Source organism: Argentina anserina, chromosome 1, assembly GCF_933775445.1.
Source record: "Argentina anserina chromosome 1, drPotAnse1.1, whole genome shotgun sequence".
In the NCBI taxonomy this organism is placed as follows: domain Eukaryota; kingdom Viridiplantae; phylum Streptophyta; class Magnoliopsida; order Rosales; family Rosaceae; genus Argentina; species Argentina anserina.
The window spans coordinates 21663795-21683857 of NC_065872.1; the positions used below are offsets into that span (position 1 = coordinate 21663795).

Genomic DNA, 20063 nt, shown 5'->3' on the forward strand with positions numbered 1-20063 from the left:
TACTGATCAAGTAGCGGAAATCAATTATGTCCATAACGAAAGAATATAACTCATCGTAGTCAATACTAGGATAATGAGACAATATTTACGCCATAAGTCTTGCAAATATCGCATGAGTTCATCATTCTCATTACACTTACGAATAATGACTAATATAACAAGTCTAGTTCAACATGTATTGATTCTTTCCACTTCGGTCAACTTGCTCATCGTTGACATTTTACAACGGAATAAGAGCATAAGTGAATACATCATCAGTCATGGAGATCAATCCATTAACATACGTGCGCGCTTATACGATCAATCTGAGAGATTTCTATTCTTCTCTAACATCAACAAAAAGAGTCTGTAGCATCCCACAGAAACTTAGTTGATACACATGTTTAGAGAATATCTCTTGATGATGGGCGGAATACTTGTGCCTACGCACCTCGCTTCTTTCTGGTTTTGATTCCAGAGAATAATGGTCTCCCCCTCATCTAGGTAAGAGCTAAGACCGAAGCTATAACCCTTACTAGTCCATCTTTGTGTTTGCCGCCCTTGTTTTGTGGTGCAATACCACGAGCGCTGACAACACCACAACGTACGATGGTGTCATCGCCGGCTTCCTTCCCACTATCAGGGATGGTGCCAACGGTGCTAGGACTAGGTCATATGAAATTCTCCCATGTTCTGAGAGTTCAACCTTACCGGCACGTCATATCATTTATGTGCGATCTCGTCACTTTCGCAATATCAGTAAAGTCATTGAACATCGAATATTTTGACTTTCTGGAGGTGGAGGTCGATAATGCGTTGCACATTTGCTCACTTTAAGTAGTGCGGGATCTTAATGGGACATAGTGTCACACCACATCAATTCCTGGTGTTAAAATCGGAATTAGGGCATTCCATATCTCCCCCTAACGACGGGAAGTATGTCTCATCAAAGTGACCGACTGCGGATATCACAAGATAAAGATCCACGGTTGTAGATTGGAAATAGCAGACAAGTATTGGTGATTCATAAAGCATAACCAACCAAAATACTTAAGCGTTTCAAGTAGTCCCATTGAGATTACTACAATAGAGGCACATAAACAACTTAACCAAATAGGCGTTAGTGAAAAAATGTTGGGATTTTATCTAATAACCATCTGGTACGCACTAAAAAATGTATCATTGACATGTATCGCCTTTAAAAACTTAGCAAGGCACGAAGATATAAAACACAATCTCCACGCGAGATCCGTAAAACAACTACATGCGCCGTAGAACAGTGTAGGTGGTTACGCAATCAGCAAGATACTCGACTTCACCGCATGACATCATCAAAATAAATTAAGAGAGTCGACGACATGATGAACAATTCCAAGCAATACCCTGTAGGACATTGTCAGAAAGAGGATTGAAAACAAATAGTACAATCCTATCGAATATATCACATGGCAATATAACTACATTCTTCAACTTAAAAGTTGGAAAAACATGGTATTGTAGCAGTTGAATACCAAACTATTAGGGTGGTAAAAACCATCCAATTAGTGCGGGTGGTCACCAATAATAATAAAATCGTTTGAGCTATGAGACAACTTGGAGAAAACCGGGAAATTAACCGGAAAATCATGTCAAAAGAACTCAAAACCGGGTGAAATTTGGACTGGGAAAACGTAGCAGTAAAAACTGATGGAAATATGCCAGAAAAATGACTAGGAACGACGAAAAAATCGCTGAAAAACCGGCCGGCGGCAGCTAGAGCTGGCCGGTAAGGAGGTCGGAGCTGCATTTCCGACATGGGATGTCGGCAGGAACTGGATGGTGGCACCAGAAATGTCGGTAAGCGGCCGGAAGACCGTCACACGAAAATTTAAAGGTCCGTTTTCCAAATTTAAAGGTCCAAATTCACAATGTAGTACTATTGAGGTCTCATGTAATCCAAAAGCGGTCAATTTAAAAACCACGTGAGCTGCAAATATTGACCATTCATGCTAAGTCAAGGCAAATAAAATTCTCATGAGTTCATCTTATAAACAAAAATACGAGAAATTTTATTGAATATGTCGATCTTTAATACAACACAAATAAGCTTCTAATTCCAATAGACGACTTAAGCTAAACTCGAGCAGGAAACATGACAATGCCAATGTCATACTTGAAAAATAGTAAGCAGAAAACATAGTCAAAAGAGATTGACTAATCAAAAGTCTGTAGCAACAAAAATCTTGCATATCGGATCGGGCAGAACCTTAGGCCGAGGCTAAAAAAATTTGCTTATTGGAGAATGGAAGAATGTTACGTTTCCATCTCCAAAGTTCCCTCAATAAATAGATCAGGTGCCAAAAATGGCATGTGTTTCTCGGATGTGGAGCATGCATCAAGGTCAACTCGGGTAATACAATGTCATAGACGTTTATTGAATCACTTTAAGTGTGTCCCATAGAATTTGCTATTGTTTAGATCTTTTGTCAGCAAATAGTGCTCATTCAGAGTAATGGATTTCAACTCAAATAAATGAGTACGTAGACCTTGGAATAATTGTTTATAGACATGAGTTTAAGAAAACTCAAACATGCAAATAACAGTCGCGATGACGATGCATCCATAAGAAACGAGGGTTGTATAAGATTCGAATACTCGACCTATTCAAGTATGTACCGGAATTAGAAGGGTTGTGATGTATATGGTCACAAAATAATCGATGCTCATGATCGCACCTAAATTAGCGGTGCACTCAGGCGACCACACGAAATCGATTTCTTCCCTTTAAATAATAACATGACTCCCCCTAGGACCGTCACACGAAAAAACATCGACCAAGAGGGGAATCATATCCCTCTTTGGTCTCATCGGCATTATAAGAAAGGCCGGAAATGAGACATGAAAAAGACTAATAACGCCCGATAATTTATATATATATATATGTTTAAAAGCAGCAAGTTTAAGAAAAACATATTTGTTGGTCTGCCAAATAAACCGCATTAAAATGAGATAATCTTCAAATATCTTCATGTAGAAAAGCTGCTTGATGAATTTCTTTTCGATCTTCGTCCGATGACATAAAAATCTTTTTGAGGATACTATCGAAATCGTATGTATATGACAAAGGTATCGTCCATCTCGGCATGAATGTCATCACCATAGTACGACGAGTGATCACTTTTTCTATGCAAGCACGTGAAACATTTTTTGATTTTTTTGATAACCGGCAATTAGAAGGAAATATTTTCTCAATTTAGTTAGAAAACGAAAATGTGGAAATAAACGATTTATTAAATCAATAGCAAAAAAAAAGGAAAAAAAAAAAGTAAAGGGCCAAAGGGCTGAAATGGGGGATGAGGTGAGAAGGCATATATGTGACTCAGACATCATCAGAATCATTATCACTCTGCTCACTCTCCAAGGCAAACACAACTGAAAAATGTCGACGACCACAACACGCATTCACCCAACAACCACCGCTCTCTCTTCCACCGTCAAGCACCACCACCTCCTCCGACCACCCCACCGTCACGTCGTCTTCCCCCGTCGCCGGATGCAGACAATGGCCGCGGCGGCTCTCCAAGTCTGCGTCAAGTCCTCCGTCACTGTCCCCAACAAGCTCGGCGACTGTCCCTTTTGCCAGAGGGTGTTGCTCACTCTCGAGGAGAAGCATGTTCCTTACGAACTCAAGTTGGCGGACTTGGCCCACAAGCCCGACTGGTATTATTCTCCCATCTCTTGAATCAATCCGACAACCCCTGTCTCTCTTCTTGTTTATGATCTCATTGTGTTTGGTGTTTTGCTGATTTAGGTTGTTGAAGATAAACCCAGAAGGGAAAGTTCCAGTGGTGAAGCTTGATGACAAGTGGATTGCAGACTCGGATGTCATCACGCAAATTCTGGAAGACAAGTACCCAGAGCCACCTTTGACAACCCCTCCCGACAAGGCTTCAGTGTATGTTTTACTTCAACTCCACTTTCAGTTTTGGAGTTATACCAGAACTCTTGATATATCTATTGATTGCTTTAAAATTAGAATTGGATTTCAATTCGTTACTGTGATTGAATGCTTGTCATTTTACCATATACTTTCAAGCTCAGCATTGGTGTTATGAACTAATGAATATTTCTGCATCTACATATACCATCAATTGTCTGTTTGATACCATTGAGCTGTCTGGCTTATTGTTCCTTGAAGTTTAGGATTTAGGCTTTTAACTGTTATGTATTTTTAATTCTAGATGAGGACTGAAATAACTGAGTTTTAAGTGATAGTTTGAGATTATAACGTGTCCTTCGTTTGCTTTCCCTTGATATAAATTCTTCAAATTCATATGGTCTGCACTCTGCATCAGCTTCAGTTAAATTGGGAAAAAAACTGATCCTCGAGTTATGAGCAATTAAGTAACAAAATTTCTACTTTCTTTAAACCATGACAAGTCAGAAACATGTTTTTTTCATTCTTCAATGTAAGAAACACGCATGTGTTGAAGTCCTGCTTTCTGCTCCCCCATGAACTTGTAGTTATAAAGCCTTTTCATAATGTTGTTTATGCAGTCCAACAATAAAGTCTCCTAGGAAAATGAAATAATGATCGGAATTTTAATAGAGGACTTGAGTTTTGCTATTAGTTAAGCTATTTTTGGCTACATTAGTTTCCTCTAATGGGCAAAACACATTCTTCAGATTACAGCGTTTAATGTGACAAATTTCCTACATTCTCTATGGCAATGAAAAGGATGAAGTGAATTCTTGTATTCTAAAATTTTTGAGGAACATGCCTATGAACCTGTCAATATGAAAAACATTATTTATGTAGACGCCCTATCTCTTTTTGTTACAATAGAATTCTACAACAGATGTAGGAATGAAATTGCAAAGGGCAGTGACATGATAAATGAAAGAAGATGAATAGTGCTGGTAATAGCAATGGAAAACTGAAGTACAGAGTTAGTATCCATGGTACTACTTTTCGGAATGCATTTCCCCTAGTGCTAAATAGGTATTGTAGTCCATGGTAAATCATCATTATGGTGCTAAAACATGTTGCAGGCACCAGTTCTATAATTAATTTTTTAAGATGATATGTTGCTGCAATTAATAGTGTTATGAGAGAAGACCTTTCATTGTTTTTGTTATTCTTTGCCATAGTGTTTTGAGTTTGGTTTTGACTTTGTTTTCCTGTTATAGTTTTTTAGAGCTCAGTGCAATGTATCTCCCTGAACTATCGGGCTCTTGCCAATTACCCAAGACTCTTTTTGGTGGTCAATTATACGATAACCATATGAAAATAGCTACGAATGCACAAGCCAAGCATGTCACCTGTGGTTGATGGGAAATTGATCATACTTAGTTTTCAGCCAAAAGGTTCTTCACCTGTCAGTTATGTAATGTAATTTCGTTTCAACTGTTAAATGAGAAAATGTATGACCAGTTGGCTCATGAAATGGTGGTTATTTCCTTTTATTCAAACAAAAGGTGGTTATTCCCTAGGCACGTTAATTTATCAGGGAATTTGGGTGGATTCATCTGTTACCGTACGTTCATATCACAAAAAGGACAACAGAGATGTTGCACTAAACTCATAATTTTGATTGTTCAAAATCATTTACAAAGCACTATGTGTTGTAAATTTGGTCCTTGTTCACAGTGGGCAAAGATCTTCTCTACATTTATTGGTTTCCTTAAGAGCAAAGACCTCAATGATGGAACAGAGCAAGCATTGATCAATCAACTGAGCACTTTCAATGATTACCTCAAAATAAATGTAAGCCCTTTCTGTACTTTCCAGTTTATGTGGCATACATTCTTATTTGCAGAATTTATCATTCACATCTTGTGTTGAGTTCATAAAAACTTGATGAGATCGGTTACAGTTGGTCTGCAAATGTGTTGGACTTTATTAGCTGTTTTTTTTTTTCGAAATCTGGAATTCTCAATCACATCAATTTATCACAAGCTCTTGATGTGATCAAAATATGAAGATGAGAAGATTACGTAATTTAGCACATCATATGGTGTATGTGGATTTATGTCTCACATATAAAGGGTGGATGGGCGTGTATGCTGCATGGGTTGCTAAATAGTCAAAGGCAAGTACATGAATGGAGAAATACTGCAATAGGCTAATAGGGTGTAAGAAAACCTTAATTGATACTCCTTTGATATTGCGTAGTAGATGTTAACAAGAAATTATTCTGTGCATCCGAGACACCATGATGGTGTTGTAGCTGTCCACTCTGTTAGTGTTACTGAAATATATAAAATAGCTGGTGACAGATTCTTAGGGGTTTAAAATTACATTTGTGTGAATTGTTATGGTATCAGTGACTTCTTGGATATGAACAATTCCCAGCATTTTATAGATAGAATCAGAAAGATACTTCTCAAGGGGCTTCGGTAAAGATTAGGTGAGTTGCTAAAAAAATGAAAAATGAAAAAAAAAGAACAGCAGCAGTCTGGATTTCTTCTAACAGTGTTTTAATGCGATTTGTATTTTCTGAAATTACTGAGATGAATAACTCCTCGCTTTCTGTAGATAGAATCAGAAGCATTGTTGTAAGGGGCCTCAGTAAAGATATCAGATTATTTATTTACCAAAAAGACAAATCATTAAAATAAAAAACACATAATTGGATGTCATATAAGGTCTTTTTATGCATGTTTTGTGAAATTGGGTCTCTTCTTGTACCAGCACGTATACACAAATCAAATGTAGTGGGTTCTTTGATACTTCTATGCAATGGGTTATTTAGTTGTTGAATTCTTTTCAGGGGCCTTTTGTCAATGGGGACCAGGTTTGTTCCGTAGACCTGTCACTTGCGCCCAAGATGCATCATATGGAGATTGCTTTGGGTCATTTCAAAAGTTGGTCGGTTGCAGATTCCCTTCCATATGTGAAGTCTTACATAAAGGTTTGTTGGAGCAATGCATTACATATTCCATATTCATGTGTGCCTAATAAGTTGTCTGCTGACAAACAAGATGTATATCTAAACTCTACATGTTTGACATTACAATAGCTCCCAGAAGTACCAAGCACTTTAATTATGAAGTTTAGAAGTTGGACTTGCTCAGAATTTTAGTTTGATCTGGATTTATCTCGTGATAATGTCTTATAAGGAACTGTAGAGGAATAGAACCCTTAAATTATGCGTATCAAGTATGATTGACAGATGAAGCAACTAACGATATGCATGTAGCTTGGAATCGCCCTTTTTGAATTTTATTTGTAGGAATAATGTTCCAGTTTAGAATCTAGGTGCACAATTTATGGTATTGCTGGTTAAAAAAAAAATCTGATAAAAATTCAATTTAGCTGTTAAATGCCGAAACCAGTTTTGGTATTTGTAGGAACTACTACCCCTTACTTAGGTTATGTTTAGTGATCCTGATACTGCCTTTTTTGAGTTGCAGAGTATCTTCTCACGGGATTCATTTACTAAAACTAGTGCCCTGAAAGAAGATATCATTGCCGGTTGGCGGCCCAAAGTCTTGGGTTAAGGTTATTCTGTTGGTCTTCTCTTTCTCCGAGGTGCATGTTTTACCTATACATGTATCGTACCTTAATTCATTGAATGTTTTATCTTTAATTGACCTTTATACCTTAATATTATGTCTTAACAATGGACAAGAGCGTAAATTGAGTTCGTAGGTATAAGTCTTCATGTGTAACATTTACTATTCAGCATATTCCGGTTATAACAACTGAGCTGCGATTTATTCTAATATAATGAAATGATCTATTCAAATATCGAAATGGTATGGGCACTGAATTGTCTAGTACTTAATATTAGTTTGTCTACTACATAAGAGTTTTGCCTACAACTCGAAGAGTTTTGATACCATAAAATCCTGAAAGAAATATCTCGGTGTTTATACCATAATGTGAAGTGTGGCCAAATGAAGAAGAGCAGGTTTATGATTTTTAGACAGAAAAATGCAATAGAATCTTCAGAGATGAATGCTTGCAGACAAGTCTCGAGCATTCTTCAATGAAGCAGGCTGTCATGGAATGGAGTCCAGCACCTCTTGTAAATGCTGGGTGTGTGTGTTCTTCCCTTTGGGGTCGTCGTGCGTTTGATTTCTGTAATTTAGTTTTCGGCTAGTTTTAGGCGTTTTTGCACTTGTTATGTTTGTTTGCCATGTACGAGGACAGATCTTTATTTTGTTCCTTTCGTTCTGGTAAAACTTGAACATTCATGGGAAAAAACAAGAACAAAAGATGAGGAATAGTCATTCTTCTCCATGTCGTTTGCCTATTTGCAATAGAGTTTGACAAATTGACCTTTCTATCTTTTTTTTTTGAAGGAATGAAAGAGCTCCAATTAGCTAGGAGCTTCCATGACAGTAGTTTCTCACAAACATAGGGACTAAGGTAAAAAAAAATTAAGAAATAATTGTGGAAAAGAAACATGAGCAGTGGTAGTGATCAGAATAAACTTCCGGGTAAAGATTAGTCAATTTATAAAGCAAGCAAGCTATTCAATTGCTTGAGCCGCTGCTTCGACAGCAAAGCTCTTGGTAGTCATTTGACATAATTTCTGTTCTGGATATTGGCAATAGATCGATCACCTGTGAGAGCAAAGCAACTTGACGGCTATATTTATAGCCGCCTGAATATACCAAAACTTGAAGAGAAAGGAAAAGGAAACACCAGTTGTAATTGTGGGTCTATAACTTGAAAATGAGGTAAGCAACGTAATCGTTGGTCTATAAAATGCTAAAGAATAATATGCAAGAGATAAGCACTATAAAAGACAGCCAAAAGAATCCATGATCATAGTTGGGAACCACATTACATTACCAACAGTTTGATCAATTCAAAGAACCTATTACATGGACAGCCCTACACGAGGACAACAACAGCAGCAACAAACTCAGATTCCTAACCATCACCATGGTTGATCTGAGCAGAAAAGAAAAATAAATATAAAGTTAAACAAACCAACCTACTTATTTATATCACAGTTAATACTTTAATGATTAACAAAAGGGTAGCTTGTACAACCCTTCCCACTTCTTCTATTATTGGCCTGTTGATTTCCATCTGTAAGGCTGTTAATCTTGATTCATTCTACTAGGATACATATGACATTATAACAAATGAGTAGCAACCCTCTTAACTCAAGTAAGGTTTCAGCACATGAATTATATTACCAATGAACCTCTTGTGTGCAGTTGTGGGGCTAGATACTCTGCAGAGTTCTCCTTTTCACTAGAACCAGATTGAAGTTTCCAGCGGCTTCTCCATTGGCATTGCCAACGCTTGTAGATCTTCTTTGTAATCAAACGAGGCCAAGTCAAATGAGGACCCAAACATCATGGGAAAGTTATTATTATGGTTGGTCTCAAATGGAGAACTCATAACCTTGAACTGGTCGAATTGACCTTCCTCTCGAGTAAATACATGTGGATTACTGGAGATGTTAGACTCTTCAAAGAAATTCCCTTCCAACCTAGCCCCTTGACCACAGAAGAATTCATCCTGTTGATGTGCCACTTTAGGTTGAGAAAAACTCGTACCATTGGTCGCCAGGTTGTTTGGATTTGCATTCTTGTCACCTTGAACATTACTATCATAGAAAGACATAAGATCGCTGATCATTTTCTGCCCATCCTCGGGAACTCCTCCTGATAGATCAAAGGATGGTAGCATTGGCTTGGCTGAAGTAGTTGCTGCCTTGTTTTGGACAAAGGAATGGGGAAAGATGACTGGTTTAATCTCATTGACAAGGAGATTTGATGCCCCACACTCGGAAGACCTGTTACCGAATTGGCAACTCAATTGATGATTGTCCCTGGAAGTTCTGTCATGAAAACCATGACGAACTTCACTGTAAGGACACTGACTGAACTCACAGGTGTAGACCTTCTGATCCACCACCATGTTCAGATCGCTGGAAGGCTTCCTTTTCCTCATGAAATCTAAGTTTGTGATGACTTCCCCTTTGATCGGAAAGGAAGCCGATTGATGGACTTGAAGCCTTTCCCTCATTGTTTCCATCCCAAAATTCAGTGACTGAAGATTATCAGGCTTACACTCCTGCACATCAAAGTTTGGCTCATCTTCAGCCCCTTCAACATCATACTCACTACAGTCGTTAATCACCAAAGATCCACTAGCTCCAGCTGAAGACAAAGGGAGGCAGGAATTGGGGTAAAGCTCTCGGGCCAGGCACTCTTCTTGGTTGATGATGGCCAGCCAGGTAGAACTCTCCTTAGCTGTCATCTTGTCTTGCAAGCATTTAGATTGCCTCACAAGCTTACGAATCTTGGCGATATCAGGAGACATATGCTTAATAACTGCAGTCAGAACACCCACCTTCCATGCCTTTTTCAAGTCATGTGGCTTCTTGTATGGGGGAGGGCCCTGATCCTTGGGCAATCCCAGTTCAGGCCACCATTCCTCATCTCCAGAGGGCCACCACGGTGGCGGAACACCTTTCTCTAGAGGAAACCGCCTCTGTGGAGGATCACAGTGCTGCATAAGTGCTGACAAGAGGGATCCCAGAGTGGTGTCTTGAAGCTCTTGCAAGGTGTGAGGTGTCGGACCAATTGGGTTGCACCCATCATTTCTGCCAGGAATGGCGTTATCAGCTTGGTACTTGGAAATAGCTGCCGGTCCATTACGATCAAACCTGACTTTATCCTTCCACCACTCACGAAGATTGTCCGACGCCCCAGTGACCGGTTTCCCTTTCTCTGGAATAATACCATACACAAAGCCTTGCGCTTTACAAACCTCCATCATCTTCAACATGTACTTCAAAATCCCATCTTGGGCCCTCGACATCTTCTTCCTCCTCGCCTGCTCTTGCGACTGCCTCTGCTTCACGGTGATCATCACCTCCTTACCACCCTTAGTGGTCTGCTCCTTGAGTCTCTTGAGTCTCATCTTATCCCTCCACATCCTTCTCTCGAGCTCGTCGACATCGATCTCATCATCAGTGTAATCATCCTCCATAGTCGCCTCGGTTTCAGCCTGCGGGATAGCCACATCTCCCCCAGGAGTTGCAGATATAAAATCCAGATCACCACAAAACCCCATCTCATCAAACATCATCATCATTTCCCAGAAACCAAACTCACAAGAATCGTAAAATCCGACACAAACACAAAACCAGACAATAACCCCGGAATCGCAACACGTTTCTTGTCTCCTGTATATAAATCTGTCACACAACAGCAAATAACCAAACAGAAGAAGAAACCCAGTTTAATACAAAGCAACAACAATAAACAGAACACAGATGCAGACAGATCAAGTTTAACAAACAACAAAACTTTTAACGAATCTTGTAGTGTTGATACAAAAAAAAAAAGACAGATCAAGAACTGAATACAAAAATGGAACTTTAACATCAAACAATACAGAGCAGAGACAACAGGGTATTATTATCATTATGTAATCGTCAAAGTATGTATCAAATTCTATAAAGACACCCATCAAAACAAGAGAGCTAGTAGTAGCAACAGAGATCGAGATATGAAAAGAAACAGATAGAGAAATGGAAAGGGAGTTGGTGGTCACCTGAAGAAGAAGGAGGAAGGGAAGGAAGGAAGGAGATGAAAACTCTTTAACGCTTGTCTTCCATGGTCAATAAACGAGGGCGCCCAAAAGAGCTTTCAGAAAAGAAAGAAGAAGAGAGAAACAGAGAGAGAGAGAGAGAGAGAGAGATAAGGATTATCTCTTTGTATTGACCCACGTTATTTGTTTTTTATTGTAATTCATTTTTTAAAACTTTTTTCGGATGATATATTTATTTATTTGATGAGTGTCCATTATTTGTGAACAGAAATAAATAATAGAAGAGATGATGGTGATTGGTGATGGAGATTGGTGATGGAGGTGGGGGGCGCTTAGTTGAATGTGCACGTGGTCGGTTTAAGGAGTTTGACTTTCTCAAACAACAAGAACAACACTTTATGCTAGTTCTTTTTACAAGCTTTTCACTCAATGGGGTTTTAGGGTTTAGATACAACGTTTCTCTTTGTCATTTCGAGATTTTTAGTCCCATCAAGAATGAGCTTTGTGATAAAAATATAATTTGTCATGGAGAATTTTGTGAATTCGTTGGAGGTTCTGTAAATAAAATATGAGATGATATGTGACCTTGTTCGTTTTGTAAACGAGTGAACTGATCTCGAGACGTTGTTATAAAATTAAGCAAATAGTAAACTGATCTTTGCTCAAATTCTCTCATCCGTGACTTCTTTGTCTCAAATTTGGCTCAAAGGGCTTTCTTCATGATGACTATTTTAGGCCACCCATGGGCTATTGTGGCGTATTTCATTTCGGGTTAGTGTGATAGTGTGCCACAATTCATTTTTGTGCTTTTATAAGATATCAAAGGGTAACAAAACTCAAATTTTTTAATGGATTATGTGGATAATTATGTCACGAAATCTTATTCTAAAGCTTCAATGTTCTTGTACAATTGTGGGGAATTTTATTTTGGTCTTGCATATATGATTTGAAACCATATTTAGATAGTTATTACCGAATTTTAATCGGGAAAATCTAAATTTTATCTTTCTCTAATGTCATTTATAAGTATAAGGGGGAAACTGATTAAAGAAAAATGTTAAGGGGTGGACGGATTTTGTGTCTAAAATTTAAGGGGGTAAAATGAAATTAATTCTTAATTTAATATGTATGACAAGGGGACACACCACGTCAATTCCTGACGTTCATTTGGAATGATAACATTCTCATCTCCCCCTAACGACGGGAAGCATGTCTCATCAAAGTGACAATCTGCAAATCTTGCAGTAAAGAGATCTCCGGTGGTTGGTTCTAAGTAGCGGACAATCGTTAGAGAATTATAGCCAACATAGATACCTAATCGTCTCTGAGGACCCATCTTAGTACGCAGTGAAGGCGTAATAGGCACATAGACGGCGCAACTAAAAATGCGTAAGTGTGAAATATTGGGTTCGTAACCAGTTATCATCTGGTACGCACTAAACGCTTGGTTAGACGCGGGTCTGAAACGAATAAGTGTCGCTACATGCAACACTGCATATCCCCACGCAGAGACCGGCATAATAGTACCCATAACCATTGCCCGAGCAACAAGCTAAATACGCTTCATGGTAGCCTCTGCTAGACCGTTATGTGAATGAACATGAGGAACATGATGTTCAACTTCGATCCCAATAGACATGCAGTAATCATCAAAAGTTTTGGAGGTGAATTCTCCAGCATTATCCAAACGAATGGATTTGATAGGATAGTCGGGGTGGTGAGCCCGAAGTTTGATGATCTCAGTTAATAACTTAGCAAATGCAGCATTCCTTGTGGATAGGAAAGCGACGTGTGACCAACGCATCGATGCATCAACCAATACCATAAAATATCGAAAAGGTCCGCATTCTAGTTGAATAGGTCCACAAATGTCACCTTGGATACGTTGTAAGAATGTAATGTTCTCGGTCGAAGCCTTAGCAAAAGAATGACTTCCTTGAAATTTCTTGAAATTTAGCAAGAGAACAAGCTTTGCAAAATGAGCGATGGACATCAGAAATTGCCATGGAGGCATTAGAAAGCACAAGAGGCATCACAAGCTCCTATGAAGGAGGGGATGCCGCCACCGACGACATGAAAGCCGTGGAGCTGCCGAGAGAGGCAGGCTCGGCCGCACCGTGCGGAGCACGGGTGAGGTGATCCTCTAGTCGCTTCCGGGACTTGAAAAATGGAAGACCATGTGAATTCTTAAGAATTCTAATCATCATATCACGTCTAGAGTGTCCGAGACGGGCATGCCAAAGCATATAAGAGTCCGAATCACAAAAGTTGTGTTCAACCGCATATGATTCAAAGATTCGAATGAAAGTAAGATACAAACCATTCCCGAGACTCTTCATCTTCTCTAAGATGCGGCTTTGACCTGCTTTCTCAGAGGTAACACAAAGATATTCCTCTCCATTCTCAACATAAGTATTGAGGTGAAAACCATTGGCACGTATGTCCTTAAAACTTAACAAGGTGCGGGGAGACTTCGGCGCATAAAGAGTGTCTACGATGTTGAGAGTCGTACCATTAGACAACATGAAAGAAGCAGTGCATCTTCCTTCAATGATGGATTTCGAGCCAATCATTGTAGTCATCGAAGAAGTCGAAAACATTAGATCCGTGAACAACTGCTTGTGTCGTAGGACAGTGTGGGTGGTTCCACAATCAGCTAGACATTCGATCTCACCGCGGAACATCTACAAAATGGAAATTAAGAGAGTCAGCGACACGGGAATAATTCTATACAATACGCCGTATGATATTGTAAGAAATGGAATCGGAACAAAATGCGATCCCATCGAATGTATCACATGGCAATAGTACTACATTCTTCAACTAAAGAGTTGGAAAACATGGTATTGAAGCAGTGAAATACCAAACAGTAAATGAGGGTGGTAGAAACCATCCAAAAATGGTGTGGAAACACACACAAAGAGTACCGGTGAGTGCATATAACGGACTTGGAGAAAACCGGAAAACCATGTGAAAATAACTCAAAACCAGGTGAAATTTGGACTAGAAAAATGTGGCAGCAAGGATTGCTGGAAATATGCCGAAAAATGACGAGAAATGATGAAACAAATCATCGGAAAAACTCGCTGGAAACCGGCAGCACCGATTGCGGAAAACCGGCCGGCGGTAGCCGGAGCTGGCAGATATGGAGGCCGGAGCTTCAGGTCAGACAGGGAACACCGGCAGGAACCGGATGACGGTGCTGGAACGCCGAAAAGTGGATGGAAGGCGGCCAAAATGCCACCAAAACGCCGGAAAATGTTCCGGAAACGCCGGAATAGTAACCGGGTACGGCCCGGGGCCAAATGACGTCGTTTTTTTACGTTCCGAGGTCCGTTTTCCAAATTTGAAGTTCCAAATTCACAATGTAGTGTTATTGGGGTCCCATGTAACCCAAAAGCGTCCAATTGAAAAACCAGGTGAGTTGCATACGTTGATCATCATGCTAAGTGTATGGTAAATAAAATTCTCAAAGACATTGTCTTGTAAGCAAAAAAATGAGAAATGTTATTGAATGCCAATTTTTAAGACATTACACATGAACTTCTAATTCCAAAATCAAAAGACTATTACAAAGTCAATGAAAATAACAATGGCGGTTGGCCATAACAATACTTGAATTCATAAAACTAAAGAATCTAAAACGACTAATCAAAGTTGGGAGTATCCATGGTAGCGGCCGGAGGCTTAGCCTTAGAAGCAAGGGGCTCGGGCTTCATGGAGATGTGGTGAGTCTCGATCTCTGGGTCCTCATCCACATGATTCGATTCGGGTTGTAGAAATTTCTTGTAGGCGCCGCCACCATCACGAGTACAAGTATTGGACTTAGGTTGAGACCGGCCTTGTTGCCTCCCACCACGAGAGTTGTTGTTTTGGTGCTGGTATGGAGCGTTCCTTAATTGATTCTTTTGCTTAGGAGTTTTCCCATAGTTAAACTGTGGCGTAGAAATCTTTTTAGTGCCAACAGGTCTATTGTTGGTGTTGAGGAGGATCTCAGAATGTCTTTCCTTCTTACCCAAGAGGGCCAATAAGTCGGCAAAAGACCGGATCTTCCCTTCCTCTACATGAGTGTGGTACGTATGAGCTTGAATCTCATAGTTGACAAAAGAACCGTGTCCAATGTCTTATTGAGAAGATCTAGGTCGGTCTTGATGACACCAACGGTACCATGTTTGGATTGCAGGCATAGCATATCCTGATTAAAGTCATCCACTCTCTTATAGTCCAATAGACGGATGTTATCCCATTTAACGGTCAATTGAGGGAGAAGCTTATCATGAACGTCGTTGTACCGCAAGCGTAGTTTATCCCTAATTCTTTAGGATCTTTTACATTCAAGTATTGCCTCTTGAGAGTTGCATGGATGTGACGTCTCATGAAGATGAGAGTTTGAGTCTTGGCAATGGGTGGGAAATCAGCAGGAGGGTCGGCAAACATGCCTTCGATCCCTCGGCTCTCGAAACCGAGCTCCATGTCAGAAACCCAGCGGTGGTATTCCTTTCCTTCTAGATCAAGAAGGCCAAATTCCGGTCGAGATGGCGATGACATCTACATAAACGAATACGGGATCGATTAGATTCAAGTATAATAGGAATTAGAATGGGTGACGTATATGGTCACAAGAAAAATTGATGCACATGGTGATACTCACGATCGCACCCAAAATAGCGGTGCACTCAGGCAACCACACGAAAATCGATTAACTTCCCTTTCAAAACAATCGTGACTCCCCCAGGACCGTCACACTGAAAACATCGACCAAGAAGGGAAACTCACCCCTCTATAGTCTCATCGACATTATAAGAAAGGCCAGAATGAAGACAAGAAGAAGGCTAATAGCGCCCGATATAATATATCTATACGTTCAAAAGCGGGAACGTTTATGAAAAATTTACCTTTGAAGGTTTGGAGAAGACGGGAGTAGCTTCGTTTGAGCGAAGACTTTGCTTGTGAAGTTCGCGTTTCTTGCGTGAATATGCGGGAGGGGCAATTTTGAATCCTTTGATGCTGGGTCTTGCGGGGCAAAAAAATATTTTTGCAGAGCGAATACGGAGGAGACCCTGCGGGGCTGTGGAGGCTGCGTGCAGGGGCTGCGCTGACGAGGAGCGCCGACATGAAGATGCCGGAGGCTGGAGACGAAGGCGGCCGGTGGTGGAGAAGAAAAAAAAATCTAGGGCTCTAAAAGTTCAGGGTTTTAGGATAAAGTGCGTGATAACGTGATGCATGATGAAATAAATGTGTATTATTGAATGATATGGGGTTCTATATATAGGCATTTACCAAACCACAATCTAGTAGGATTCGAAGTCCTAATTTATTACGGAGATGCTAATCTATTCTTAACAGGAAACCTATTAGGCTAAGACATACACAAGGGTAGAATAGTAATTCTCCTAGAACAGTTATATGTTTATTATTTTATTTAGCCACATGAAAAATGACAATATTGCCCCTCACGTGTCATCTATGTGACTCCAAAATGGACTAAAAACGTTATACTTAACCAAGAGGGTGCAACGGTAATTTAGCCAAGTTTAGGAGGCACGACAACTCAATTACAAGTTAGGGGTGTAAATTAACAACTCTATCGGCTCTTGCTCTTACTCTCATCCTTGCGGCGCCCTCACCTGCATATGGTGGCAATGTTGGAGGCTTCTACCATTCCAACATACAAATGACAACACCTCTCCGTAGCATGGACTACTACTATCATTGTTTGCTGTGAAGGCAACTAATTCCCTTTTAGTTGGTTGTGGCTTGATTCATCAATAAATTATGTTCTTAATCATTGATTTTGGTTTTATTCACAAAGGATGAAGCCCTTGCATCTAGCGAGAGGAAGATTTCTTGGAAAAGGCTGCCCCATTAATTAGAAGACTTGCGAGGAATTGCTTGTGGATGCTGCTTCTTGAATTGGCTACTTCTTCTACCAGAAAGGACAACTGATGTGGGCAACAATTGCCAATGATTACAGCTGACATATATAGCTTGAACATGCAGGGAGATGGGTGCTCAAATCAAACTTCGACTTGCCTTTAGGTGTGAGCCATTGCATTATGCCTTTGGGCTTGGGTTGTGTCTCTGGTCTTCAATTTATGCTTGTGAGTTAAGTATGTAATGGCTACTCAGCCTACTCTGGCCTTACCTTGTACTTTTAACCTTGATATTTTGAAAGTTGTATGAGATTTAAGGTATAATGCAAGTATACTGGCTACTTAGCCTACTCTATTCATACCTTTTTGAAAATACAAGATAGAACAATAACGAGTAATAGCAGCGGAATATGTAGAAGAATTTTACTTTTCTATTGAATAAATGATATTACAATGATTACACCTTAATCAATAATAATGTTATTCTCAAAAGTAAAATACTTCTTACTTGATAGTCACAATCAAGTATGAAACAACCTCACTAAGATCGTTGCTTCAAGTGTTGATACAACCTCATTAAGATCGTTGTAGTCACACGAATAATCAACCTCACTAAGAACGTTGATGTTGCCACTAAGGTCTTCAATGAAGTCACACAGATCTCCTAGCACTAAGCTCTTTTTTTTGTGAATTTTCTTCTCTTTGGCTTCACCTTCTTTCTCCTCTCTTTTTCTCTTGTCCGTGTATATCCTTGAGGCTTAAAAACCTACTGCATGTATACATCCTATATATACCAGCTGGCCATGATCCTCTAAACCCTAGCATAAATAGGTATTAAGCCCAAATCCCTTCCTAATATAACTTTATATAGAAAAGGAAAAAATCCATATAAATATGAAATACACCTTTTAAAATAAATCTATTTTCTATAACAATTTCTATATACACAAATATATATCAATCTACCCATAATCAAATCGGTGGAGACTTCTTTGGTAGGAAAAACAAACCATAATATTTTCCTAGTCCAATTAGGAAACAACCTCAATTCTCCTTTTGCATATCAAATCTTCATGACTTGTCCTCCACACCTTTGGATCTTCATCAACTATATGAAGGCCAATATATGTATCTTCACTTTTAAAACAAGTTAGTGTCGTGTACGTCACAACCCGAACCCGGGTTATGACTAATGTGGTGGTTTGATTGTGAAATAGTTCTAAATCAACTTGAGAAGAAATAAAGCTATAAAGAAGTGACATAGAAGATCAAACTGAAATAGCAAACTTTCACTAAAAAAAATACAACTTGTCTTCAAAACAATTCCACCACATTCAATACCAAGTTCTCTAGGTTCATACTTCAACTATATAAATAACATGTACACATAAAAATGGAAGTACAATCCTAGAATGGTGGACATTATACTACAGTACAAAAATCTACAACCAACAAGTTATGTATGCAACTCAAAGGCAAGCAAGCTCTATGCATAAACAACTCAATATAACTCAGGTATAGTGGAACTACTCCCACTTATAGACCTCTTACCTGAAATCACAATAAGAATACAAGGAATGAATTTTACATGCTCAGAACGTACAATAAAATAATCACCATAACAATGATTCTAAATTATCACATATTAAGAATGAAAGAAGTAAATATAAATTGTGGATAGGAGCGAAGAGGATAATTTTATAAATGTGATTAGTTATGTAAAAATCAGATTGAAATAATACTCTTTCAAAAATGCTGCACGAAGGTATTAAATACAATCACAAGCTCAATTAGTGCAAAGCAAAGCTCAGTTTAACAAGATATTAATAAGTAAGAAAGTGATCATCAGTGATCATCCAAACATAATACAAATTGGGATACATAAAGTAAATTTCATCGTAAATTCTAAGTGAAATATCAAGAGCCTCAAATTTGTAAACCAAATTCTTAACAAGCTGTTCAGAGCCCACTGCCCAGCTAAACGACTCAGCAACCTCCGTAAGTGGATTTTGATCAGGTTTTGGGTAAATACCCTAGGAATTCGCATTCATTCCTTTACAATTCCCCGGGCCTAACCAAATAAAAACAAAATTTACATCCTAAACATGCTTTCACAAGAGTTATTTACTTAAAGCAAAATAGTTTATAACTTGAAACTCGGTTCAAGCATAGAATGAGAACCTGTATAGAAATGAATTTATACTTAAATAAGTAATTCATGACTATATAAACTCAAGCTATACGAAGCTTGAAATTAATGCTGAACACATAAACTTGGGAACTCAAAGTTGCATTTTATAAGAAAATATAAGCCGACTCTTTGGCAAGAGACATATGCGATTAAATAGGGAAAAGATAAATCCAGTGGAGTCCAAAGACTGAAGCTTTAGTCTCAGGGACATGGCAAAGGATAATAGCTGATTAGATTTATCAATGTAACTCAAAACTTACTGCAGTAAAAGCATATCATTACAGTAGCTAAAATTTTAGTTAAAAAAGTATATATATATTTTCCAGTTCTGTTCACACGATCAGTAGCTGACCGTTAAATTCATGTCAATCACCATTGGATGTAAATCCAAGGGTTGAAAACAAAATAACTCAATTTTAAAAAGATTCTCCTCATCCTTAGATTTACATCCAATGGTGATTGAGCATGAATTCCACGATAAGCTATTGACCGTGTGGACGAAATTGATATA

General features: G+C 39.0%; 2 protein-coding genes and 1 pseudogene across 2 annotated transcripts; 2 read left to right on the plus strand and 1 right to left on the minus strand.

The window, feature by feature from the left end:
• Nucleotides 1–20063, plus strand: part of LOC126791747 (uncharacterized) — a 48069-nt pseudogene that overhangs the window by 9859 nt on the left and 18147 nt on the right.
• Nucleotides 3398–7550, plus strand: LOC126792063 (glutathione S-transferase DHAR3, chloroplastic). Its single transcript, XM_050518565.1, has 5 exons — nt 3398–3678; nt 3770–3917; nt 5609–5725; nt 6732–6872; nt 7375–7550. The coding sequence occupies exons 1-5, from the start codon at nt 3398–3400 to the stop codon at nt 7459–7461; spliced, it is 774 nt and encodes a 257-aa protein (XP_050374522.1). The 3' UTR covers nt 7462–7550.
• On the minus strand, nt 8689–11633 carry LOC126791757 (protein ETHYLENE INSENSITIVE 3-like). Its single transcript, XM_050518233.1, has 2 exons — nt 11492–11633; nt 8689–11132 (listed from the first exon to the last, which is right to left on the minus strand). Exon 2 carries the CDS (start codon nt 11027–11029, stop codon nt 9176–9178), a length of 1854 nt encoding a protein of 617 aa, XP_050374190.1. The 5' UTR covers nt 11030–11132; nt 11492–11633; the 3' UTR covers nt 8689–9175.